The sequence below is a fragment of the Pseudochaenichthys georgianus genome, chromosome 17, assembly GCF_902827115.2.
Source record: "Pseudochaenichthys georgianus chromosome 17, fPseGeo1.2, whole genome shotgun sequence".
Lineage (NCBI taxonomy): Eukaryota > Metazoa > Chordata > Actinopteri > Perciformes > Channichthyidae > Pseudochaenichthys > Pseudochaenichthys georgianus.
In genome coordinates, this window is record NC_047519.1 from 18,878,422 (window position 1) to 18,905,148 (window position 26,727).

General features: G+C 42.3%; 1 protein-coding gene across 3 annotated transcripts; it reads right to left on the reverse strand.

Moving 5' to 3' along the window:
- Positions 1-470: 470 nt before the first annotated feature.
- On the reverse strand, positions 471-25,478 carry kdm4ab (lysine (K)-specific demethylase 4A, genome duplicate b). 3 transcript variants are annotated; one of them, XM_034104085.1, is made up of 23 exons: positions 25,324-25,478; positions 23,491-23,652; positions 22,648-22,823; positions 22,370-22,484; positions 21,065-21,258; positions 15,365-15,414; positions 15,163-15,266; positions 14,924-15,061; positions 14,574-14,791; positions 13,957-14,114; positions 13,198-13,841; positions 12,608-12,715; positions 12,300-12,420; positions 11,931-12,106; positions 11,239-11,452; positions 10,747-10,826; positions 7,050-7,105; positions 5,224-5,332; positions 3,408-3,599; positions 1,765-1,935; positions 1,525-1,644; positions 746-838; positions 471-627 (listed from the first exon to the last, which is right to left on the reverse strand). In XM_034104085.1, exons 2-23 carry the CDS (start codon positions 23,629-23,631, stop codon positions 490-492), a joined length of 3,516 nt encoding a protein of 1,171 aa, XP_033959976.1. In that variant the 5' UTR covers positions 23,632-23,652; positions 25,324-25,478; the 3' UTR covers positions 471-489. The 3 variants fall into 3 exon arrangements, with proteins under 3 accessions (XP_033959976.1, XP_033959975.1, XP_033959978.1); XM_034104084.1 differs by having other exon boundaries at positions 12,300-12,423; XM_034104087.1 differs by lacking the exon at positions 12,608-12,715 and having other exon boundaries at positions 12,300-12,423.
- Positions 25,479-26,727: the final 1,249 nt, after the last annotated feature.

A 26,727-nucleotide genomic window follows, 5' to 3' on the forward strand; every position in this document is an offset into this window, starting at 1 on the left:
TGGGCTGTAAATAAAGAGCGAAGTGATCCTTGTAGAAGAATGGTCACAAGTAGAAAACTGTCCTAAATGGGGTGGTAGAGGAAACACTATATCTAGCCCCTGATTCAAACGTTCCTATATTTAACAACCGATTGATGGCTTCTTCCTGAGAAAAAAACAATGAAATTGATGATTCACGTGGGATGTGTGATGGGAAACGCAGGGCAAAGAATAGTATTTGATGCAGTCTTTTAAAGTCCCAGCCGTAGTTCATAAATATGTAGCCTGACAAGCCACGGAAGAAGCAGAAGCGGGAGGAAGAGGAGGGGGGGGGGGGCGCTTCCTATGAGCAGTAGCCAGAAACTGAGAACCAGAAACCTGGAGCTGCATCTCTGTGGGGAGTTGATGAGGAGGAAGAGGAGGAGGAGGAGGAGGAGGAGGAGGAGGAGGAGGAGGAGGAGGAGGAGGAGGAGGAGGGGGGAGGGGGAGGGGGAGGGGGAGGGGGAGGGATCACTCCACGATGGCTCGGTAAATGACGGGCTCGATGTAGTCCTCTCTGTACCGCGAGTTGGTGACTCGTTGCCTTTTGGTGTTTTGCTTGACGTTGCTCTGAGAAAAGAGCTCGAAGCGCATGTCTGACGCCACCGACTGAGGAGCAAACATCAGGAAGAGACATTAGTGCCTGGCAGTGCTCACACCTCACACATCTCATAGAACGCTGTCTTATCATAAAAGAGACCTTTCTGATGATAAAATGTAAAATTACCAGTCGGGACTTCACTCGTTTGGGCAGATTCTCTTCTAAAGTATAGATGTCTTCTCGCTTCACAGAGATTTGAGAGGCATCCTCAAACTCCACCTACACACACGCGCACACACACACACAAAATTAAATCCCCAATGAACATATCCTACACCTTCTGTAGAATGTAAGGAGCCAGCATTGCATGGTTTGAGATACTGATCAAGGTTAACAGTCACAACACTGAGTATTTTTAAAAAGCAAGAAAAAAACAGCCTTTACAAAAAAAAGGTCTTAGTATTAGAACAATGAAATGTAAACACGTTCAGTGACTTGTGGATATTTACGACATCTTTCGAAGGACATTATTTCAGGGATCAGGGGGAACCATGACATGAAATGTGCAACACATATTTCCACCCTGGTTATACTTATGAAAGATTCTTTATCTAGTTCCTTTTTTTACTATGCAATGAACACACTTTACTCACACGCTTTCTATTTAAGTGTTAACCAGTAATCCAAAAATAAAAGCAGACTGCTGTGTCACATCATGTATTCTCTCCAATAGACCACCACACGTAAGCACAGGACAAACAGCATAATCATGCCAACCACATAAAAGCATTTTACTATAAAATATCGCATGGACAAGACAAGAGTCTTAACATGTATACACAAACCCCCCATATGTGGAGGCTCAGAAACATAACCCTCTGATGTGGTTTGATCAAACTGATGAAGCCTTATAGAAGCAGTCAGTGAGATAGAAAGAGACAGCCAGATATAAACGGAGGCTTTACCAGGTACATGGGGATGGAGTGCGACGCCATGAACTTGGCTCCATATATCAACCCGTCTGTCCATCGCACCTGAACTGCTTCACCTTGGGTGGGGGGGCCGTGGCGCGCGCAGTCACGGTCCTGAAAAGAGAGTGACTGGTGAACTCGGGCTGTGTATTACAAGAGGAGTTTAACTAAATATGGAATTATATCAGCCTCTCTGCCTCTAACTATACTTTGATTGACAGCCTTTGTACTAACCGCAATGTCCTCTGGGAAGAGGTTGTCGCTGTAGGAGCCGTCGTCGAACACCACCTCGTAGAAGGTGGCTGTGGTCAGCTCCACCACCTCGCTGTGGTAGTACCGGGTGTTTCTGTATTTGCAGATCACCCTCTGCCCGACGGCCAGCTCCCGCATGGACGCCATGTTGCGCTGGGGACAGAAACAGAGCGGTTACTCTTAACAGCTTATCACTACACGGCCTGATTAAAAGATAAGCGGTGTAAAATAAACAGCATGAGTGTAAAAAGATATCTCCGCAATGATTAGACTACTATAGGTTAGTAATATTTACCCAACCAATTATACTGCTTTATGGTGCAATAAACATCTGAGCATTACATCTTAAGGATATTTACACAAAGCTCAGAGTTATAGTAGTAACATAGTCCACAAAGACAGCATAGAAACCATGAAGCAAGTGTATCTGCATCCAATGCACATTCATGTTGTGGCTGCATATCTCGTGAAAGGTTCTGGGTCCTTCAGTGAATTAAAGCAGCATGAACAAGAGAAAGACTTCCTGTGGTGGGTCGAGAATCCAGAAAAACAATCTTTGAACTATTACTGTGCCAGTTTAGATGCAAGGCTGTCTTTACAATGATCTTCTTTGTCAAAAATAGACAATAAAACTGAAAATGTGTGCATTTACCCCAGATTAGGAAGCGGGAAAACATTTGAATAATCAATTTAAAGTGTGATAAACACCATTTGCCACATATCGAAACCACAAAAAGAAAAGACAGGAACGGCAGGTAATCCATTTCCTTAGTAGTTGCCTGATGAACATTATATCACAGCTAATGAAAGTGTCTGACCTTAAAGCATGTAGAGCTGGTGAATATCCTGTTGATCCGAGCCCATTCATGTCTGATTTGTGGGCAGCACGACTCATTTAAGGGTCAGACTGGATTTAGGGAGTCACTTCCTGTGCATTGTACGGGGGCTAGAATTGGTGCCAGAATGATCGTCAGGTGCAGACAGTCTGGTTTCTTTTTGCATTTTTCAAGTGTACTGTGAGGACTCATGTCGAGGCTTGACGATCTTACCATACAGTGTCAGCTCGTAAAGCTTTAGCTCTGGCTTTACATCGCAGAGGATTTATTAAGACAGTGTAAAAAATATCTAAAAATCATACAGCATATGTCGAGGCTTACATACTCAAATTAAATCAGACACCATATTATATTAAGTTCATGGTTTGGGCCTGCCGCCTTCCTGCTGTAGAAATCATGCTTCCATGGAACCTTGTTCACCAGCAGAACTGAGAAAAACACAAACGTGACCTTTCTTTCCAGTTCGAGCGTAGTGCTCTTCTTGGATGGGAACATCTAAGACACTATCAATCATTATCCTTTTTTAGGGGGGATAATATTTGCAGTTCCTTTTTTTGGCTTACTTACTTATTACTTATCCAAACAACCTTACCCAAGCTAAGCAGTGAGACCAGACACAGAGCAAAAAGTGAAAGTGTCTCATAGGGTTAGCAACCAATTAACCCTTTGTCCTCAAACACACAAATACATATTTATACAAAAAGCTTCACAAGTTAACAGAAGTAGAAATGATGTGATCTTTCGAACCCTATTCTTTACTACGAGAGTAACTGTGTTTCTGCTGGTTACCTCGGGTATGGCAGGCGTTTTGTGTCTTTGGCAGGTGATGAAGACGGTGAAGGGCCAGTCCTCCGGGTGCATGAGATTGCCGGCGGCCTGAGCGCAGGTGGGGTGGAACGCCGTGGAGCAGCGCCCGTGGGAGCACTGCACGCAGCAGCCCGTCACCTCCCTCTTCATCCGCTTCCTGCAATATGCACACTTCTACAGGAGCGACAAAGAAAGAAAAAAAATGTGGCGAGGGAACAGATTAATGGACGAGTTAAAGCAAAGGAAGTACAGGGGAAGGAAATGAGGAGAGAGGAAACAAGGGGAGGATGAGAGGGAGAAAGAAATCAAAGTGAGGGTAAGGCAGACCCAGACACCAACTGGAACACAGGTATGTAAGGAGGGAAATGACACGACTTCCTTTGGATATTTTAATGGATTCTGACATCATATGTGCTTATTTAGAAGTACATCTAAAACCTATAACAATGGAGACAAGGATATCCATTGTGAAGAAAGGCCCACATTTATATCAATGCGTTTGCATGTGACTCATTCACAAGAAGCATACTGTCTTCCTTTCACATCAAGTTCAAATCCTGTGTATTATGACCAATAATTTGTAATCATGTGGTCGGAATGACACCGCTTGATCACTGTGGAAACCGTTTTTAGAAGCATGAAGGGCAAGATAGAGAAGTGAAACTCAGTCATGACCGCCGCCTGGCACCATGGCAGTTTCACTCAGCTAGACTGTCTCCACGGTGAGAACCACCAACACATGCCATGAGAACTAAACTCCACCACCCGATCTGTGTTTGGGTTTAGTAGTCAAAACCATGAAGTATAATTAGGCATTATGATAAAAGTGAGGAAGAAAATAGTTAATGCAATCAATTTGATTATTATTAAGATATTTGTATATTGCCCTATTAAAACAATAATGCATTCATAAATATTGTCACATCTAAAGCGTTTGACTCAACACATAAAGCATATTAAATTAAGTATAATAGTGGCATATTTTATAATTGGTCTTAATTTGACCTCATAGATGTATTATGAGATTAATAATAACAATTATGAGCCCAGTTTGTTGGATCAATTCTGGCCCTTGAATTCAAAAACATTGTTGTGGTACATTGATAGATGTAACGACTGTACATTATGGAAAATCTTGTCCCGATCTAGAGATTTACTAACTTTTGCGAACAAGTACTTCACTCCAGACGTTTAATTATTAAATCACTCGAGGAATAGTAGGGGATAAAAGTGGGTAAAATGAATTAAAGTCATTTTCTCAATCAAATATGGACGTTAAATGGAACAGAATACGTCTGAAGAACAGCGTTAGATGACGCATGGTGCACCGTAATGTTATGATACACAAAGGACATTGCGGGCGATGAGAAGATATTCAGAAAATCGAGTGGATATAGAAACACGTTCCTCCTGTTGTTAATCTTCATAATATATCTCGCTGGGGGCGGCCAGAGGGTAGACAGAATAGTGCCGTCTTCCCGCTGCTTCCATATTGACATAAACCTCCAGACCCAGATGCTTTTATTTGAAGAGTGTGCATAGCTGCAGTAGTGGCCCATGTCATTTCCAATGTGCGCAGCTTCACGTTAAAGATCACCTCAGTGATGTCTCTGCCTTTACCAGGAGCTGGCATTACTACGTGCTCCATGTTTCACACAGTCATTGACTTGGCCTTTGTCAATAAATAAATCTATGGAAGTACTTTAAAACAGAAACTTAGGTCAATGATTATCAGGTATGACCTTCACGCCCTGTAGAGGCAGTAAGGCCACGGGCCCTGTGACTGACGGAGGCTTACCAGTTTGAAGCGTGTCACCGGGATAGTGGAGAGGTCGATGGGTCCTCGCTCAGTGACGTTGACAAACTGAGCTTCCAGCACAGTGATGGCACACAGCACATGAACCCACCTGAAAGACAAATAAGAGGTTTCAGAACAAACAATTTAATGTCCAGGGTGCAATCTTGCTGGAAGAGCACACATTCAACAACGTGGTTAGCAAATTAAATATTAGGTTTGGAGAGGGAATTAGACTGGGATTAAAAGAAAAAACACCAAACATCTCTTCACATTGGCATTTCCACCCTGATCATTTTTCGTCACACCTCCTCTGTTTTTATTGATTACTGCATTGTCTGCTGGTGTTTTGCATCTTGTACGGCGACCTTGAGAGCCTTGAAAGGCGCCTTAATAAATAAAATGCATTATTATTAACAATCTGGTATAATCAATTGTTGTTTTTTTTAATTAACTTTGTCTTCAGCTAGAAAAAAATATTTATAAATGTGACATCAATATTCCAATAAAAATGTTTTGTATTTGAACAAACAGTCATGAAAGATAATTATTTACTTTTGAAAACAGCAGTTTGACAACAGAAATGAGCTTTTCAATGTCCATTTTCTGACTTGTTGCAGAGCTTTCAGCAGCATCTCTCAGGCCCTCCGCCTCAGCAGGTTTTATTCTCACAGTTGTCATGGAGATGGCCATCAGCGTGATGGATTGGCATGGCGGTTAACACTTTGGAGATAACCTCCTCGATTATATTTGAGCAAAAAACATTCGCTCGACTAGAACGGAAAGAAAGCATTGTTCTCTCCTAGTGTGTTTGAAAATAATCAGTCACTGGAGATTAAAAAAAGAAAAAACATTATTTTTCTTTTCCATGGTATTTCATGTTGTAACTTGAAGTGCTTAGATAAATACCAACATTTAAAATCCAGTTTATACAAAATAATTGTGTTATGGTCTGGTCTGTAAGAGCCAATTCATAACAGGGGATTAATCAATTAAAGAGTGATAAAGCGGATTAGTCTGCACACAAATAGGAAGTCCCATATTGGTAAGAAACTGGGTGTACAGGAAAACGTCTCGCTTCTGTGTTAACGCGTTTCCTGACATTTGTACACACACACACACACACACACACACACACACACACACACACACACACACTGTGTGTGCAATTAAAACATGTATTTAGCTTGAGGGGCTTGATCCATCAGATGGATTTCCAGCAGTTACAGACTGAAGAAACAAACTTAATGAGGTCAAAGGAGAGAAACTGGTAAACACGGTTGACAATCTGTTGTGTCCCAACCAATACGAGCATGTCTGCGTTGTTTTGTAAACATCATAAATCCTGAGATTGCTTTTTCTTCTTGCCTTTGCTTTGACACGTTTACGACTGAACATGAAGACATTCTAATGAAAAAGGAACTGGACATTTCTTAGAAAAAAGGAAATGTGAGACATCGTTAGCGAATTTTTTTTTTCTACATTACATTTCTTTAAGATCCTTAATCTTCAAGGAGAAGCAAAGGCTCTTCAACACACACTTCCACTCATGCTTCACCAGGGTTGAAAAAAAGTTCCATAAAACCAAACTCCCTTTATCCCTAAAATCATTAGCTTGTTACCAGAAAAGACTGACCCCCGTTTTGTACACTTGTGCACATTAAGGTCAATATTGTCAAACGTATTTCATTTGTCAGTGTTATAAACTAGTACCCAGCTCATATTAGCATCAATATTAAGTTAACTTGTGTAGTTTCTGTAATGCAGCTTCTGGTCCACAAATACAACTTTATACTGCGTAAGCTCTTTTGTCTGCTGCCATCACGTACTTGTCACCGTTGGCTCTCTGCAGAGCGCCGCCTCTCAGGGAACAAAGGCAGCAGTCCTAGGGGAGGAAACACAAACCATGAGGGATTTTCTTAGATATATTATTTATCACGCAACTGAGGTGTTTATCTATATCGGGGGTTCCCAAACGTTTCAGCCCGCAACCCCCAAAATAACAGTGCCAGAGACTGGCGACCCCCGTCAACACATTTTTTGCACTTTGGGAACCCCTGATCTATATCACATGCAATATCATCTTGACTTTTGGATATATAATGCTCTGTATTATCAATAGCTTAAACTGGAGATAACAAAGACCCCTCCCTCTGTTGAATGAATGGCAGGGTTTCCCACACAGACTATACTTGGGCGGGCCGCCCAGGTATATTAACGGCCGCCCAAGTATATTTCGCGAACCAAGTTTTTTTTTATTCATCCGTGACCACGACGCCATCTGCAATCGATTAACTTGTGGACAATGATCCCTCGCTCCCTTGCACTGATCTCGCCTCCTTCTGGCCTGTTAAGTGGCCTGCTTCATAACTGACTGGCTGTCCACATGATGTGGCCTGCCGACATGGCCACTGTCATACAGATCATAAATCAGAGCCCTTGATTGGTCTCTGTGTGTCATTCAAGCTTGGGATAACCTCAGCTCAGGTGAGGTAAAGGACTCTGAGTGTTTAGATAGTTAACTTAGTCTAAGTTCTCAGTGGGTCTCAAACGGTGTGGTCACCATTTATGTAAACACATATTTCCATTTGAGAGGGTAGTGATTGGTCTAATGGATAGCGAGGTGGGCTGAAGATCGGAAGGCTGTGAGTTCAAATCCCGCGAGGGACACCACCACTAGTGTGCCCTTGAGTAAGGCACTTAGCCCTTAGTTACTCCAGGGAGAATGTCCTGTGATCGGTCATTATAAGTCGCTTTGGATAAAAACGTCAGTTAAATGAAATGTAATGTGATTAGTAAAATATGCATGAATAAATAAATAAAAAGTTAACTGGGTGAAAAAAGGTAAGATACACTTTTAAAACTTGTTGAGAGAAAACTAGTCTTTGCTGCTGCCTCAAAGAGGAGCAGGGGGAGAGGAGGGAGACAGGAGAGGCTGATTCAGGAGCACAGACACACTCACAACTATAAATGAACCAAAAATAAATTAATAAACAAGTTTCAGTGTTTTTTTCATATTGGAAATGGTATGTTATTGGTTATGGCCATGATTTTATGATTATTTAAATGTATACAGTTCTGTTTAATATAGGTGTTTCCATAGATAGATCCTAGTCTCTTTATTTATTTTGCCCTCAAAATGCACCAGATTGATGCATTGGACCCCCTAGAGGATTTGAGGTCGACCCCCACTAAAAATCGCATGGATAGGTTCCTTTTTAAAGTAACCCATTTCCATGTGTGGGTAGTAGATTTAAACTATAGGGCTATCATTATGGGCCCTGCCTGTACCTGTTCGCTCTGCCATCGCGTGAAGGGTCTGCTAACAAGCGACCAACAGAAAGGTTAATGTTGTTGCACGTCACCTCACCCCCCCCCCCCAAGTATATTTCATATATGTGGGAAACAGATCTGTCGGAAACACTGGCAGTTAATGGACCAGCACCAGAGGTGTTCCCATACACACAGGCGTTGGAGCTGTTCTTCATGAAATCCCAGAAGGATGAAGTGCTCTGACAAACAGTGCCATCTTTGCGCAAAATGATTATACAGGAATGAAAAGTCAATAAACAAACATGTTGTTAAAACTTTTTTTTTTTTATCGTCTAATTCAACAAGTCTAATCTAATCTTTCCTCACAGATATCACACAAAGATATGCTTCAATATGCAAAATATGACAGAGCGGTATAGGAAAATCTGTTGGCTCTGTATAGTTGTATGGTGAGAATAAAATACTTTGCATTGAGAGCCCGGAAGTTAACATCAGGGATGGTTAGATCCTCTAAGCGAATATAAAGTGCATTCAATGTTCTGATATCAAACTGGAATAAATGAAAATAAGATGATGAATGAGATGTAAAGGGAAGCTCTGCCCACTGGTGGTCAAACGTGTGTGTGAGCCACAAGTTCAGCCACATTCCCAGCATGCTTCACAACAACCTATTGTTCTCAGCAGACAGTAATGCTGTAAGCAAAGGACATTTAAAGATACATTTTAAATACAACATTTTGGAGAAAAAAAATTCCCCAAACAATAACACAGAAAGGAAGAACACACCGCCACCGGCTCTGAACAAAGGAGGCGGCAGCACAGAGAGCCAAGTGTGCTGTGGTAGGGAACTGTAACTATTAATCCACATTAGGTCAGTAAAGGGTCATCATCTGTTTTATTTTGCTTCGACTAAAATGACGACGGACTTAGAGACTGGATGAGCCTTAGAAACAGGGTGCACATGCCCAAACATCTGTTTGATGGATTTAAAAAGCAAACCAAACATCTGCAGTAACAAAGTTGCCATCATCCTCTCAGCTGCCATTCATTTCATTGCATGGGAATATTGAAGTGTTGCCGTGTTATTCCATACTGATCACTGCAAACTGTTCGCACTGCTCTCTGATCTGAGGAAGAGAAACAGCCGTTTCTTCCAAATTAAAAAAGCCCCTCCAGTGCCACCATGTGGTTTCACTATTTGACATTAGAAAAACAAACGCCTGCAAAGGCCAATGCTTTTAAATTAGGGCTGTCAGTCGATTAAAATATTTAATCGTGATTAATCGCATGATTGTCCATAGTTAATCGCAAATTAATCGCACATTTTTTATCTGTTCTAAATGTACCTTCGAGGGATATTTATCAAGTTTTTAATACTCTTATCAACATATGAGTGGACAAATATGCTTTATGCAAATGTTCATTATCATTTGAACAACGATACATTCAATAATACAATACAAAGTGTGCGTGCGTGCGTGTGTGTTTGTGTTTGTGTGATGGATCGTTGGCGCTATGTGCAACTCAAGGCATATGCTCGAACGGGAGCTGCAATCATGTTGCACACTATCCGAGCTGAGTGTGCTGACTTTTCGTACAATGTCCCGCTGTCTGGCTACCTGCATAAAGTCAAGTGCTCGGCGAAATGTCGCTCCTCTGTTTTCATTTAAACAGCTCCTTATATCCGTTAGCGCAGCTAGCTAGCACCAGATGCTAACAACAACAATACACGTAAGGTCTCTCCCGGTCCTCCCGATGGCCAGTCGGTGCCTGCCGGTGAGCGTGGAAGTGTGGTCTGCAGCAAGCGGGCGGCAGGAGCGGGGCTGTCAGCATCAGCTTGTAGATGGTATTTTAAACTCGATGCGCTTTGAAACTACGGGGTGGCCGAGGACAAAAAATGCACATGCGTTAATCGCATTAAAATAATTAGTGGCGTTATTTTTTTTTTGCGTTAACACGTTATTAACGCGTTTACCTAAAATATAGGTAAAACATTTGTGCATTAGTCACATTTCACTACACTTTTCCAACCAATTTTCTCACTGTGCTTGAATTAAATTAAATTATAATCCATAAGGCTACACTTCCATAAGGCTACACTTCCTGACAGTAACACACTTATGATACAAGGCCACCTCCCATAGGGAAACAACAACTCTGCAGCTGTATTTGGATGGGTTGACTGTTTTGAGTATTCAAATGATTAGAATCAAAATAATGACTATCTACTATAGGCAGCCAAAAAATACTAACCTCAGTGGTGGCTCCTGCATCACAGCGGGCACACAGCCAGTCGTCTAGCTCTGCTCCATCCCCCGACACGCCATAGCAACCTGAACAGAAAGTGTCACAAATTCACATTATGCATTTCCCTCCAAGGTTTTGTTCATATTTGGTTACAGAAAAAAAAAACGTCATCAGGCTATAGAACAACCAAACTAGGCTAACCCAAAAAAAACATCATTGGAAAATACCGCAGTAATTATAATAAGAAAAACTTTTACTCAACTAATGACACTTCATATAACCAAATAATGAATTGTAGGTAAGGCTCTATGCTGTGTTAGAGTTTCCAGCAGATTCATTTATTGTGTTTGCATATTTATCCAGAACACATTTTTGGTGCCAAGCAGTATTTTTAAGAATAACCAATTGAGATTTGTATTTCCTAAAGAAAACCAAAATGACTAAATGTAAGATATATTTGACTTAACATCCCCTGAAGTGTTCCTAACAGATGCTTACTGGTATGTACGCGGACGCAGCACTGAGCACAGGTGACCAGCCGGCTGGTCCCGTCCTCGGCTATATGAGGGTTGGACAGCTGGCCCTCCCCGTTATCATTCGTCTTGCTAGATTGTGTGTTGAAGCACATTTCAGGGATGAGTGGCTTGGAAAACTGGCGGCTGCCTGGACGATTCACCAACGCCCCGCTGGAATCCCCACTGCTGGACTCAGACTACGGGTAGGGGAAAAAAGGAGGCTTGTTTTGGGAATATCAGATGGATGCTTTCCTCAGTTAGAACTGTCCAACACACATTCCCGTTTAATGATTAAACGATGCACAATTGTGTTAACAAAAATGATATATTACAATGAGACATTTGTTTCACTAAGAAACAATAAGAGTTATTTTTTAAGTAATATTTAACATATATATATTTATATCATATACAAGTTGTTTGCAAATAGGCAACAATTACAAATCATAACTTTCTACGACAGATATAACAACAATTTAGGTAAAGTAGTAAATAAAGACATCTATGTTCAACTCAAATTATTCTATCGCATTATTTTAACACCTTCATTTGTGTCTTTCCAGAGGCGGTTTGTCATAAATGACAATTATTCATGAAATGCTGACTATGAATATCCAATAAGAACTGAAACCAACAGTTAACTTCCTAAAAGCACAACATGCTTGTAGTAGTGACCTGATGGTAGGTGTGGAAGAGCAGGCAGATGGAGCAGTAGGGCGCCTTCTTGCCCATGCTCTTGTTGAACTCTCTCTCTGCCTGAGGATTGTGCGGCCGACACTGCCACAGCTGGGTGAGCGGCTTCGCCCACTCCTCGGTCTCCTCCTGCTCAAATTCCTCATTTATATAATCATCTACAGATAGGACGATAACAAGAAGGTAAGACATGAGTGTGAATAAAGATTGTGGAAGCATTAGAAACAAATGTAGACCATGATCAAAAAATTGAAATATAAGTAATCAGAAAAAGACAAAATATGATGATTACTAGGTAACCTGTAACCACATAACATATGACTACTACTTATGAACGAAACAAGTGCGTACCGTTGTCACTGTGCTCCTCCTTGAACAGAGGGTGATTACGGGGCAGTTTACAGAGCTGTGCCTGCTGCTGCAGCAGCAGCTTCTTCACAACTGACTTGCAGTACGACTGCTCTTCTGACACCTGCTGGAGCAACAAGTGTATAGCAAGGCAAAACTTCAAAACAAGGATTATGCTGCATCTGTAGCACAGCACATAGGATCAGCTGTAAACCCATTTGCGGACATATTGGGAGCCCTGTACTCGTATGCATACATCTCCAGATAGACTGGGTCTTTTTAAGACTTGGTGGCAGCTTGTAATAACTTACATGCTGAATCCGAGGGATCACCTTCACCTCAGCTTGGACTGGTTTGCTGACAGGAATGGTGTCATTCAGGATGATAATGCCAATATCTTCAAGGGGGGATTGCTTACTCTGTATATGAACAGCATGAATAACATTGAACATTCAGGGCAGACCTTTTTATCAATAATGCCTGTTAACGTGTAGCCTGCCAACAGAAAGCTCACCAAGAATTGTTGTGCTAGATTAGTAAGGTGTTAATACAATGTGTAAAGTGTCTAATATAATTAGTAGTAATGCTGAGGTCAAAGGGTGGAGTATGCAAGAAACATGCAAGGAAAATGCACCAGTACAGAGCAACCAAAAAGTCTTGCCACTTTTCCCCCCTTCCATTTTTAGTATCTACATGAACAATTGTATTATTAAGAAAAGACACACCTTTATGAGAACTAGAAATTAGTTATTTTAGATCATTAGGTGTTAGTACATGCAACCTAAAACACAACTTGTGCTCAAACATACGTGCGCACAGAGAGCCAAGAATGAAAAGCTTGTTGTTTTCTGTTAAATGCATGCTCTAAAGAATACCAAAGTGAAATGACAAACCAACATACCTTTCGCTTGTTCTTAGGGGCCTCCATCTCTTTTTTGCTCAACTCTTTAAGTTGTGTTAGAGGCAGAGAGGAAAAAGTCTTGATAGTGGGCTTCAGTTCGGCCAGAGGCTCAGCAGTGATTGATACCTCAGGTTTTTCTTCCTTCTGGTCCAGCTCCACAAGACCCAGTGCTTCTGATTCATTCACTGCTGCTTTGGTAAGAATCATCTTGGATTCTGGCTGTGGCTCTATTCTTTCGCAGCCCGGTGCCTGAGGCGAGGGCTGGCCCTGAGCGACTGATGGTGTACAGGTTTTGTGCTGGAGGTGACGGGACTGATGCACTCGGGCGTAGCTGTGCACCTGCAGCTGCGTGTGAGGCTGCTGCTGCTTCACCAGAGTGTAGCTCTTTACTTGGAGAGTGTCTTTAGGATCCAGAGTCCTGTGGAAGAGCAGGCTGGCTACTCCCATTTTGCGTGAAGGCTGAGCGGTGGCATCTGTCCACGAAGGTGAAGCTGAAACTGACAGGTGTCCGTTTCTGGGCTGGGACTGAGACGAGATAGCAGGAGCACGAGTCTTCGAATAGTGTGGGGCACGCACGACGTCACTTCTGTGAAATGGATCCAATAATGTGAGCTTGGTTGGTGTGACAACCAGCTTGGATGGGCCTGCAAAGTAAATAAGAGATCATTGTTTAGGAAGTGGAAGAGAAAGAAACTATACTAATAAAACAACTTTTAGGAGGTCAAGACATACAGGAAACAAGTTTTTAGGTGACAATACCTTTAATTTTCTTGCCATCTTGTGACATAGTACGTGGCGGTATAAGGCTTAGTCTGGGACGCTTCCCATACTGCTCCACATCTTCATCCTTAGGAACAACCTCCTTAGGCACCTCCAGACAAACTCTGTGTCTCTTTGTCTCTATCCTGTGTGTAGCGCTGAGGACCAAACAGAGGCACAGGATAGTGTTAGAAACACCATTTATTTATCCGTTTACTTTAACTGAAACTTTGACAAATACCTCCTACAACAAAAATGTTATTTCTAAAATTAAACAGATATTAATTATTAGAAGTTTATTATTTGTCGAGAGTAATTAGTACCGATTTGCTCTGCAGTAATTTGGTCCATAATCTAAGAGTAACTGGAATTCAGCATTTTATATTGTATTTTTTTGCGTTTAAAAGCCGTTCTAAAGTTCAGGTGTGTTTAGCATTTTGTAATAACCATACACTATTATGCAAGAATACTGAGATGTTCATGGGTTTTCCCAACAGAGTGCAAATTAACCGCGATTACTAAATCACCCTAATTGTGTATTTTAACACTTACACCATAAACCATTTAAACAAATACACATATAAACAAGGACATTTTCTTTTGTAGAATAAACCCACCTCTTCCGCTCTCCATCCTCCCCACAGCTCTCCATGGAGTTACTGTTGCAGGTGATGTCAGTAAGGTCCCCTAGGAACTCCTTGGCCTCTGGGGTGGGCCGTGTGTGGTCGATGGGGGCCACATCTCTTCCTGCCAGCCACTGTTCGTAGCGTTCCGGCTGGTATTTCTTTACAAATACATCCATGGAAATCTTCACCATGTCTTTGCGGCACGAGCACTAAAGAGAAGTAGAGCGCAAAAAGGTTGCGATTGAAATTATGATGTTTACATGACTATAAATACATTATTCTCTAACTAATAACGTCTTATTTGAAGTGGGTTTTCTATGCGGTCCTTGAGCGGTCCTTACCAAAACTGCTTGCTTGCCATACTCGATCCATCTCTCTGTTGCAAAGTTAGTGGATTCTGCACAGTTGAAGCCGTGGTTGAAGCCAGCGTGATAGGCATAGGGAAATGTTATCATGAACTCACCAGCCCTCTGAGTAATCTTCAGGAAAGGTAAAAAATATGTATATTAGAGACTGCAGGTTATACATTTGGCTTGTTCAGTATGTATAAAAGGGCAAAAACATATAATATTCCTCCCACCTTTTCAAAAGGAATGCCATACTTCTTCAGAATAGAGGGAGAGAGGAGAGTCATCTTGTGCCTCAAAAAGGCCTCACAATTTTGGGAACTACCAGGAAAGAAACCTTGAAGAATAGAGGGCAGACAGGTGTTAAAAGGCCGGGTTAATAAATAATGGTCTATACTATATGCATAAACAGAAAATACTGCGTTTGTCTCTTACCTTTAGCCAAACGCTCCAATCTCTTCCCATGCTCTGGAGGAACACAGTACCTGCACATATTCAGATAAGACTTCTGAATTACCGTACACTGATTATACAAGTATTTATAAAGTTAGTTATTTCATCCTTACTGACCGCCAGAGGCGGTGCTTAGCACTGAATATCTTCTGTCTCGCGCATGCGCAGGTCGAATATGTATATCAACAAAGTCACGTATGACCCCGGAAGGCATAAGTTCCGGTGTTGTCAACGAGTTCAATCCTTTTTCATCTTCTCGCTGCACAGGTTACTACTGAGTAGAAGCCAAGCTAGCTAATTAGATTAGATAAAATTAGATTCTAGCTCATCGCTACTTGTAGCCTTGTGATCGTCTCGATCTGAGCTGCGGGCTAGAAAACGCTCGCCCTCCAAAGCCTGCGACGAGCTGTCGCCCTCCCAAGGGAGGGGACCGCGGTGTTCACCGCTCGGACCCCAGGATCTCCGGACCGGTAAAGAGCGGACGCTCTTGCGCGTCAGTTGGTGAGATCGCTACAATTTTTTGCTGATTGTGCCATCTATTCTCAAGCTAATGAGATAATTGTGTCCAACTTAGCAGAGTGCTCTCGCTCAAGCTAATTTGTTACTGCACTAGTGAAGAGAGCGTCTCCCCTCCCCTCTCACTGCACACATTTGGTTCCTTACCGGTTCCATCCTCCAGTTAGCTGAGTGCTCTCGCTCAAGCTAACTGTTATGGCGCTAGTGTAGAGTGTCTTCGCTCCCCTCTCACGGCGCACAATTGGTTCCTGTTCCATCCTCCAGTTAGCTGAGGGCTCTCGCTCAAAGTTAACTTGCTACAGCGCTAGTGAAGAGTGTTTCCGCTCCTCTCTCACTGCACACAGTTGGTTTAATACCCGTTCCATCTTCAGTTAGCAGAGTGCTCTCGCTCAGGCAAACTCGCTACGGCGCTAGTGGAGAGAGTATTCCCGCTCTCCTCTCACGCCATATATACACCATTAACTGACTTCATTTCTCTCACCCCAGTTAGCAGAGTGCTCACGCTAACTACTATTGTGCTCACTCTCCTCCATGGCGGATATTGTTTCCTGGCCCAGTTATTTACAGCAGCCAGCAGCAATTAGTCTGGAGTTGTTTTCATTGGTACTGTCGCTATGTTTAACGGCTGTAACACCTGTATGGCTCCTCTTCAACCAGAGGATGGCCATGACCTTTGCCCCACTTGTCTTGGCCTCGAGCATCTGAGGGAGGACCCGTGCATGAATTGAATCACCATGCCTCGTGCGGTAACGGTACGTCCACACAGCAGCTTTAAACAACGCTTCCAACGCTTCTCTGCCCATTGACTTTGAATGGGGATGACGTCACTTTGCCTCGCTTTTCGCCGAACTGCATTGTGGGGGAGCGAAGCGAAGACTTCCAGGATTTTCAGGATTCAAAAGTTGAGCAATGTTCAACTTTTTAAGCTGAGCTGGAAGCGTCAGCCAATCAAATCCCGTTTATGCAAATCTGACAGTACAAGCGCTAGCCAATCAAACCACGTGTATGCTGGGAGAGCCAGACCGCAGTTCATTTCCTCATATTCCAAACGAGAAATTACAGTAGCAAATCACCCGGTTCTTTACGACCAGACTATTTACCGAGATACAAACCGGAGGAACCAAGCATGGAGGGAGGTGGCAGAGACAGTGGGTGAAACTGGTAGGTTTTCGCCTGTTTGGGGAATATATATATATGGATAGTTACATACGTATCGTTCTATTTCATCCTTACTGACCGCCAGAGGCGGTGCTTAGCACTGGATGACTTATACCAACAGAGTCACAAGGAAGACTGAATGTAAATTATTACATTCAAAGAAACTACTTGTAGATGAAGTACATTATTCAAAAGTTTACATTAACTTTGAATAATAACACGGGAGAAATGGATCCTCTCTCCAATCGATCGGAGCATCGGACATTTTGACCGGCAGGTTTTGAATTTACCGGTTTTTATTCAATTTTACCAGCTAAAAAACGGTGGTCTGAACCCCTCTCGGAGCCTAACCTTCAATGGGGTGACTCTGGACACAGTCACTATGCGGGCCTGTCCATCTGCTCAGCGCCTGGACGACATCCTCCAGCTTCTTCCCCTCTTCAAAAAGGGGCAGGTCTCTGACATATATCGTCCAGCCCGAACACATCAACGTGCTAGAGCTGCGAGCTGTGCACCTAGCACTCAGGCACTTCCTGCCATACCTGAGGGGGAGGCATGTGATTGTCCGCTCGGACAACACTACAACGGTGTATCACGTAAACCACCAGGAGGGCACCAAATCTGCACGCTTGCCAGAGGTGTCCCAGACTCTCCTGACCTGGGCAGCTCCTTGCCAGCCTACGGTCAATGTATCTGCCCGGAGAGCAGAACCAAGTCGCCGACTTCCTCTCCCGTCACAAGCCTCCACCAGGGGAGTGGCGGCTTCATCCAGAGGTGGTGGCCAGCATCTGGGGTCTCTTCGGCAGGGCAGAGGTAGATCTCTTTGCCTCGAAGATGTCGACCCACTGCCCCCTATGGTTCTCCTTGACGGAGATGACCAGCCCTTTGGGTCAGGACGCCCTGGCTCATTCATGGCCAGGGTGTCTTCTCTATGCCTATCCACCCCTTCCTCTGATCCTACCAACACTCCTCAGTGTGCTTCATCAGGGCCACAGGCTTCTTCTGGTGGCCCCCGGCCCCTTCTGGCCAGCCAGGACTTGGTTCTCCGTGCTGCACACTCTGTTGCGGGACACCTTGGCGTCTCCCCACCAGGAAGGACCTCTTGTCTCAGCTGGAGGGTCGGATGTGGCACCCCGAGGGCCCGACCCACTGCTGAGCGACTGCATAGAGCCTGTCAAGAGGACTATTCTCAATGCTAGGGCACCATCTACTCGTAGGCAGTACGAAAACAGGTGGAAACTGTTTTCTGATTGGTGCCAAGGGCGAAATGAGGACCCAGTACATTGCTCGGTGCCTACTACCCTTGAGTTCCTGAAGTCCCTCCTGGACGACGGCCGGTGTCCCGCTACCGTCAGGGTGTATGTGGCTGCTATATCAGCTCAACACGCAAGGGTTGACAACAACATAGTGGGGAGCCATAGGCTGGTATCTCTATTTTTAAGGGAGCTGAGGCTTCGCCCCCCGAATATCCCAAGGGCTCCTACATGGGACCTGCCCTTGGTGCTGGATGCCCTATGCTCGCCTCCCTTTGAACCCTTGTTACAGGCAGAACTGAGGTGGCTCTCAGCTAAGACTGCTTTCCTTCTTGCCATCACCTCAGCAAAGCGTGTAAGTGAGCTTCAGGCCTTGTCCGTGAACAGCTTGTGTCTGAGGTGGAACTCAGATGGCTCAGGTGTCACCTTATGGCCGAACACAGCGTTCCTCCCTAAGGTGCTGGCCCGCTCTCATTTTAAATCGGCCTATTCAGCTGGCACGGTTTGACCCTCCCATCAGGAGAGGGAGAAGAGAGGTCAAGACTCCTATGCTCGGTGCGGGCACTTAGAGCTTATGTCCAGACTACCGCAGGCATAAGTCAGTCTGAACAGCTCTTTCTGTGTTACGGTGGTCCTAGAAGGGGCTGTGCGCTCTCAAAACAGCGCTTGTCCCACTGGATCGTGGACGTCATTGCCCAGGCATACAAGGCGAATGACCGCCCCTTGCCATCCAGAGTAAAATGCCACTCTACCAGGAGTGTCTCCACGTCATGGGCAACCTTGAGAGGTGTGCCCCTGGAGGACATATGTACAGGGTGAATGTTGGCCAACCCGCGGCTCTCGAGCCGCATGCGGCTCTTTGCCTAGTTTCATGCGGCTCTTCAGTTCATATCGAATTGTATGTGTGAGTTTGGGGGAGAGACACTGACTCTTGACTAGTGTTGCACGGTGTACTGATACTTGAAAGGTACCGCGATACCCTGCCGTTAAAAACGTTACGATTCCTCCGTTTCATTAGTATCGGTACTTCAAGAATGACGGGGGAAAGTACTCCGATGAGAAAGCGCCGTTTTAATAAGAGCCGTGTGTGTTCTGTTCAGCGCTCTGCTTCCACTCCCTGCACTGCAGCCGTGCCTGCAGTCCCTCCCTCTCAAGCACGCTCCAAGTCCCTCCCCTCTCTCGTGCACGCGCTAGCTGCCAGAGCATGTGAGAAAACGAGAAGCATGGCTGCAAGTGGGAGTGCAACTGCCGCTGCGCCTCGGCTTGTTGACAAAAAAGACGCCAGAAGCGACATTTTGATGTATTTTAGCTATATCTCTGACAGTGAGGGCAAGCCTACGGACACCACGAGGCCTGTCTCTGTAAGAAATGTATTCATTTGATTTAATATGAATTCTTGTCATTTATTTTATTTATTGTTCTCATTGTTTAAAAGTTTGTGTTATGGTTCTGGTGTGAAATAAAGCACAATTACATTTAAGACTGTTTCCCTTTTTTTAAGAAATCGGAATCGCAATTCTTGACTTGGTATCGAAACCAAAATGTTGGTATCGTGAGGATGACAGCGCGTCTAATTTTGATGTGGCCCAAGAGCCAATCACAATAATACCTGCAATGCAGTGAACCAATCACCTTTGAGGGGGGAAAACCTATCGTTGATTAAACACTATCCAGTGTTTCCCCTACCATTGTCTTGGAGGGGCGCTGCGCCCCGCCAACGGAGCCCCCCCCTGAAATTCAAGGTGAATATATACAGTAGTTATAGATTATTTGCAATTTGGTGCGATATATATATATATATATATATATATATATATATAAAATTTAAAAAATATATATATATATATATATATATATATATATATATATATATATATATATATATATCGCACCAAATTGCAAATAATCTATAACTACTGTCACTTTTCACATTGAACATGTGCTCTTTTATTAAATAAACTAAATGCTTTCATCTTAAGTTGTGGGTTTAGTGTTTTTGACCCTAAGAAACCCTGATGTATTAATCAATAACAATAATCCACAGCGCCTCTCTCTGCTCCAGAGGATTTAAAAAATATATATCCCAATGCCACAAAAATGCATCAGTGACGTGGTTGAAATCTTGTCTCCAGAAAACAAAAAACTGAAACAATATCAGTGACTGTGTGTTTGATGTGGCTCTTTGCAGTAACATAGACAAAATGTGGCTCTTAACCTCTGACTGGTTGGCCACCCCTGACCTAGGCCATCCCTATAGGGTAAGTATTCAGTCTTCCTTGTGACTCTGTTGGTATAAGTCATCCAGTGCTAAGCACCGCCTCTGGCAGTCAGTAAGGATGAAATAGAACGATAGTTACGTATGTAACTACGGTGCTATGAATCCTGGATGACCGCCAGAGTTCTTGGTCACTCGGAATCTCGTGTTTCCGCGAGAAGATTCCATAGGACTGAACTTGTTGACAACACTGGAAGTTATGCCTTCTGGAGTCATACGAGGTCACACGTGACTTTGTTGATATAAATATTCGACCTGCGCATGCGCGAGATATTCAGTGCTAAGCACCGCCTCTGGCGGTCATCCAGGATTCATAGGCCCGTAGTTACATACGTAACTATCGTTTTCAGTAGTGTCAATTATATGAAAATAATAATACTCAAAACTAAGTTGAAATAAGAACCCTGTCTTTTCTCTGCAAAAGGGTCTTAGTATTAATATGAATGACTTAAAAAAAAAGGAAGTTTATTTCCTCCTTACCATGATTTGGGCTCTCCGAAGTGCAAGTAGTTGATACTGTAGAGGTCCATGTCCTCAGTGTGCCATGCAAAAGTAGTCTTCCACATGCCAAAATACAAGTAGGGTGTGTTAACACCCTCAATGGTGATGCCGCTTTCATGTTCAACAGTATCCAAAATGGTGTCCAGGTGGCAAATGTTCCACTCTTTGACATCCTGTAAGGGTAGAGCAAATAATACAAGATTTACAAGTCAGACTGGATACAGTAATAAGCACCGCTATAATCAGTAATGTTATCAGCAACGTTTGTGTTACAGGTCAACAAGTGCACAGTAGGGGTGCAACAACTAATCGACTTAATCAATTAAAATCGATTACCAAATCAGTTGCCAACTAATTCAGTCGTCGATTCGTTGGCGACGTCATCACGTGTGTTTTACGCGCCGTTAAGCTCCAACGTTATTGGTCTTATACGGGGCAGTATATTGGTACTGGAGACATTTAAAAAATATATGTCATGTATTATTGCTACAAAAACATTATATCGCAGTCTTAGTTTCGCCAACTCGTTTCTAATATGCAAAAAGAAAAACAAATGCGACTGATGTATTTTCGATCAGACGAGATCTCTCTCTCCCCCGTCTGTGTGGGAGGGGGCGGGGCAGTTTACACACACGCGGCTACTACATGCAGCAACACACGGAGGAGATGACTGAGAGAACGCGCTCCGAGGTTTGGTTAAACTTTACCTGTCTCGATGTGGACAATGCTCGTTGCCAAAAGTGCAATAAGAGTTTAGCATGTAAGGGCGGTAACCCGAGTTAACTACATTATACAAACATGGGTTAATGATTAGAGGTAACCGAGTTATTTATTTTGTTAAAGTTTCAGCTATTCTGTTTACAATTCTGTTATCACATTATTTAATACGATTTGTTAAAACACTGTTGTTTCTTTTGATGTGAAATATTATTTATTTAATTTAAATAAAAAGCAATGTTAATTTTGTTCAAAATGTGTTACGTTAATTTAATAATATGTATTTTTGAATCAAGTATTCATCTTTATTGTCTTCATTGTTAGTTTCCACATGCCTAAAACAACCTCAAGCTAAATCTAAAAGTTGATGGTTAAATAAGAGCGTTTGAGAAATTGTGCAAGGCGTAATAGTCCGAATAGTCGATTAATCGTTTCATTGAATCGATAGATGAATCGATTATCAAATTAGTCGTTTGTTGCAGCCCTAGTGCACAGACAGCAATAACAAAACCTATCAATGTTCTTTTACATTTGATAGAGCCACAACTCCCAGAAATGTCCACTCACACGGCCGTATAGAGATCCATTAACATCTGCCCCGTATATGGGAGGGTTAAACGTCACATTCTTCCAGTACTTCCTTTCCAGCTCCTCAAAGTCATCATAATGTGGACTACAGAACCTAAAAATTGCATATAAAATAGATCATTAGTACAAACACCATAGGTTTACTTTCACCATCATATGGTTAAAGATACAGTTAGCAGCACTTTTGCAGATGTAACAGACTTTCTGTTAACTGAAGAAAAAATTACATAAATGTATTTTATTTCTGCACTTCTCACTTGTCACTGTTGGCAATCTTGCGGAACTCTCCGACAGTCATGGACTTCTTCTGAATGTTGTATTGTGTGAAAAGGCCCGACTGGCCTGTCACCACCTGCTGAATGGGTGCAGGGATCACCAAATCGTCTATGTCATCATAAGAGCCTCTGGGCTTCCATTCCTTTGGTGGGACAATCTTGGAGGAGGAAAGCGGACAGTGAGTCATTACAATGATTCACCAGCTAAGCTTAGAGGTCTAAATGCATTTATTTTTCTCAATATTTGTATTTCATCATTAAAGGTGGGGTAGGTAAGTTTCAGAAACTGGCTCGAGTGCACTACAATTTGAAAATACACAGCCGAAAAGAATCCGCCCCTTCCTTCAGACTTCCTTACAGAGCACCTCCTCCAACACACATGAACGCGCACATTACGTTGGCCGCCTGTTGCTGGCGAGTCATTGAAGTACTGCTGCAATGCACGCCCAATGACGGCACGCCCAATGAGGGCACGAGATACATTTGTGCGTGCACGAGATGGAAGGCTGACAGACAGGGCGGCAATCCAATCGATTGGATTGGGTGTGCTTTTTACACAGATGAAATTTTTTTATGGATTTTTTTGTCAAAGCACTTAAGATATACATTGCTATCGGGATGTTAAGAGCATTCCATGGAATATAACAAAAAGTGTATCTCGAGCCGGTTTCTGAAACTTACCTACCCCACCTTTAATATGTACAAGATTGAACAGATACCCTTTAGTGAATCATTTCATTGCAAACAAAGACATCAAAACATCAAAACTGTCCGATAGCAGTCAGTCTTGGCATGTTTGAACAAATGCAGTGTGTCTGTACTCACTCTGGCCAGGCCTGCTTTATGTGCTCCCTGGGACTCCACATATGCAACATAGCGGCTGAAGTTCTTAAATTCCTCAGCAGTGGGGTAAAAAGTCATGATCCCTTTGGAACTATGGTTTTGGGAAACCCCGTCCGACGCCATCCCAAAACTGAACGGCAGCTCCTGCAGATTGCAAATAGGAAATTAGGAGTCGATTAAGTATATTTTTAAGTCAGCTTTGCCATGATTTATAAGTACCCACAACAAGGAATCTTTAACTTGGTCCTGCCTTTCTGACCTGCACCTCTAGAGCTAAATTGAGTGACTGAAAACATCTACTTTTCAATTATTCTAACATAATTAATTGGTAAGTATCGATAACAATATAAAACATTTTATATTTCAACACATTTACTTCTCAAGATTTCTTAAATTGGTTGCCAACAGTGTTTGCATTTCATTTCTGCTCAAAAAATCCTCAAGAGGGATTATAGGTTTACATTTTTGAAATTGTTATATTCATAATTAAAGTGTTTTTGAATAGTAGAGAGAGCCATTAAGCTTTAATGTCACTGTTAAACAGAGGCGGGAGAAGTACTCAGATATTGTACTTAAGTAAAAGTACCAGAGTGTAGGAATACTCCGTTACAAGTAAAAGTCCTGCATTCAAAATGTCACTCAAATAAAAGTACAAAAGTATTGGCATCAAAATATACTTAAAGTACTAAAAGTACTCGTTATGCAAATTGGCCCATTTCAGAATAATATTTTTTTTTTATATTATAATTATTGATGCATTAATGTGTTTGAAGCTGGTAAAGGTGCAGCTAGTTTTAATTAATTTGAATGCTGCTGAGTAGTTTGTGAATGTTACTCTAGGTGTTACTCAAGACCTAAGTGTTGAATATTATTCAAATAATTAATCAAAATCTGCAAAGTAAGTAAAGGTATTGTATAAATGTAGAGGAATAGAAGTAGACCATTTACGTCTGAATTGCAGTGGAGGAGAAATACAAAGTAGCAAAACATTGAAATACTCAAGTAAAGTACAAGTCTCCGAAAAGTGTATAAGTACAGTACTTGAGTAAAAGTACCTAGTTACTTTTCAACACTGCTGTTGAATAGTACGTGTTTGTATCATACAGTGTATGGTTTGTATACGTTTCCTCACCGTGGCCCGGGATACAGTTGACAGGGAAAAGCTAAAACCGCCGCTGATTGGTTAAACCCGCGTCTCTTTAATTCAGCCCCACTGTGGCAGGCCGGCTAACATTAGCGTGTTTGCTAACTTGCTCCAAAACATGACCTAATTTGTATAACGAATATCGTTATGCACCGAGACATAGCATTAGCTAGGTGGATAGCGTGAAGGTTTTCAATGTGGCCACGTAAAGTTACATGATAGTGCAAATGTACATGTTATCTTGTTTGCATGGTGTCTCGAAGGAGAAAGTAATAATCACAACACAGCTAGCTAATTCACGTTAATACTAATGGGAACTGACTATTTCCTGTATTACAGATAAAACGAAGCTGCGTTACATCCTACAAAGCACTTTCGTTGGCAAACTTGGGCACAGCTAGCTTTAACCCTAACTTAATACTTGGTATGTTGTACAAATAGAGTTAGCGTGTTCCTATACTCAACGTTAAACACATGTTTGCGTCACAGACAGTACATAAAGTGAACTATCATCTGCCAAGTCAGTGATATTTATTCCAGGAAATAGACGACACCCGCTCCCTAGCATCGACACTAGCAGTTCCGGCTAGTTAGCCATCAGATTAGCATTTTGAGTTAAAAAGCTAGCTTTCTGGGACGGCTGTAGGATAACTCGACAGACAAGTACTTACAGCCTGCTCTGGGTTGATTCAGACGAGTTCCCTTTTGTTGTAAACAACTCGTAATGAATAAAACCGGCAGTTCTGAACATAGGAGAATGAAGAGAGCTTGCTAACTAAACCCCCTGTGAATGGACCACTATCCTCCATTACCACTTTTACGCATGTTCACGCATCTCGGATTTTGTTTACCACAACACGCATGGGACACGTTCAGCCAATAAGAGGGCGGCTCCTATGACTCGTCATATGATGAGATGTTAAATCTCATTTTTCTGTAATGACTGTAAATAATTATATTAACAGACATCTTGTCTAGATGTTGCTGGATGCATGTTAATTATATTTGAAAAGCGATTTTGTTAACATTAAGAAAATTAAACACAGGATGTCAAAAATCATATGGATTCAATTACATTATTCACACTGGAGTTATGGTTTAAAATAGTAAAAATTCACAAAATACAAGAAGACATAAATATATTGAAATGGGTAGCATTTGACAGTAACTTTGTACCAGCAAGACAAGACGAATGTTTCAAACGGTGGGTGACCAAGGGAATCACAGCATGGTGCACTTTGGAGAAGAAAGGGGAACTAGAGAGTTTTCAGGATATGAAAGATAAATACGATTTAGGGAAACATGACTTCTTTAGATATCTACAACTAAGGGATTATTATAGAAGACACAGCAGGGGAACACCCACCAAGGACGTGAATGAATTGATTCAGACTATAATCAATTCGTATGGAGGAAAAAAAATTAGGACTATATCTGTACTATATCAAGCACTAACAATTAACAAATATTCAACCACATATATTAAAGAAAAATGGGAATCAGAATTCAACACGAAAATTGAAAATAATGAATGGCAAAACATGTGGAGAATACCGTCCACCAGTTTGCGGATATGGAGGGAGTTCTCTTGGAAAAATCTGATCCGTTCTTTTATAACACCCAAGGTTAAAAACAGATACTCAAATGTAAAGTTCACATACTGGAGGGAATGTGGAACAGCAGAAGTAGATCATTCACATGTATTTTGGAAATGTCACAAAATAACAACGTTTTGGGGAATGGTTCATAAAGTAGTACAAAAGATATCGGATATGATTTCCCCAAGAGTTTTATGATTCTTTATTTGGGTAATTTTACGGAAAATTATATACAACCAAGAGATAGATACTTAGTTAAAGTGTTGTTGATAGCCGGCAAGAAAGCCATCACAAGGAAATGGGGGCAAGTGGATATAGGACAATGGATGGAGAGAGGAAATCTACATAATGGAAAAACTGACACATCGGTTGAGACTAAAGTCTACCAAAAATGGAAGACCAGTGGAAAGGATGAACATTATATAGAGAAGAAGACAAACACATTGGACAAGATAATCCAGGAAACCATTGAGAACC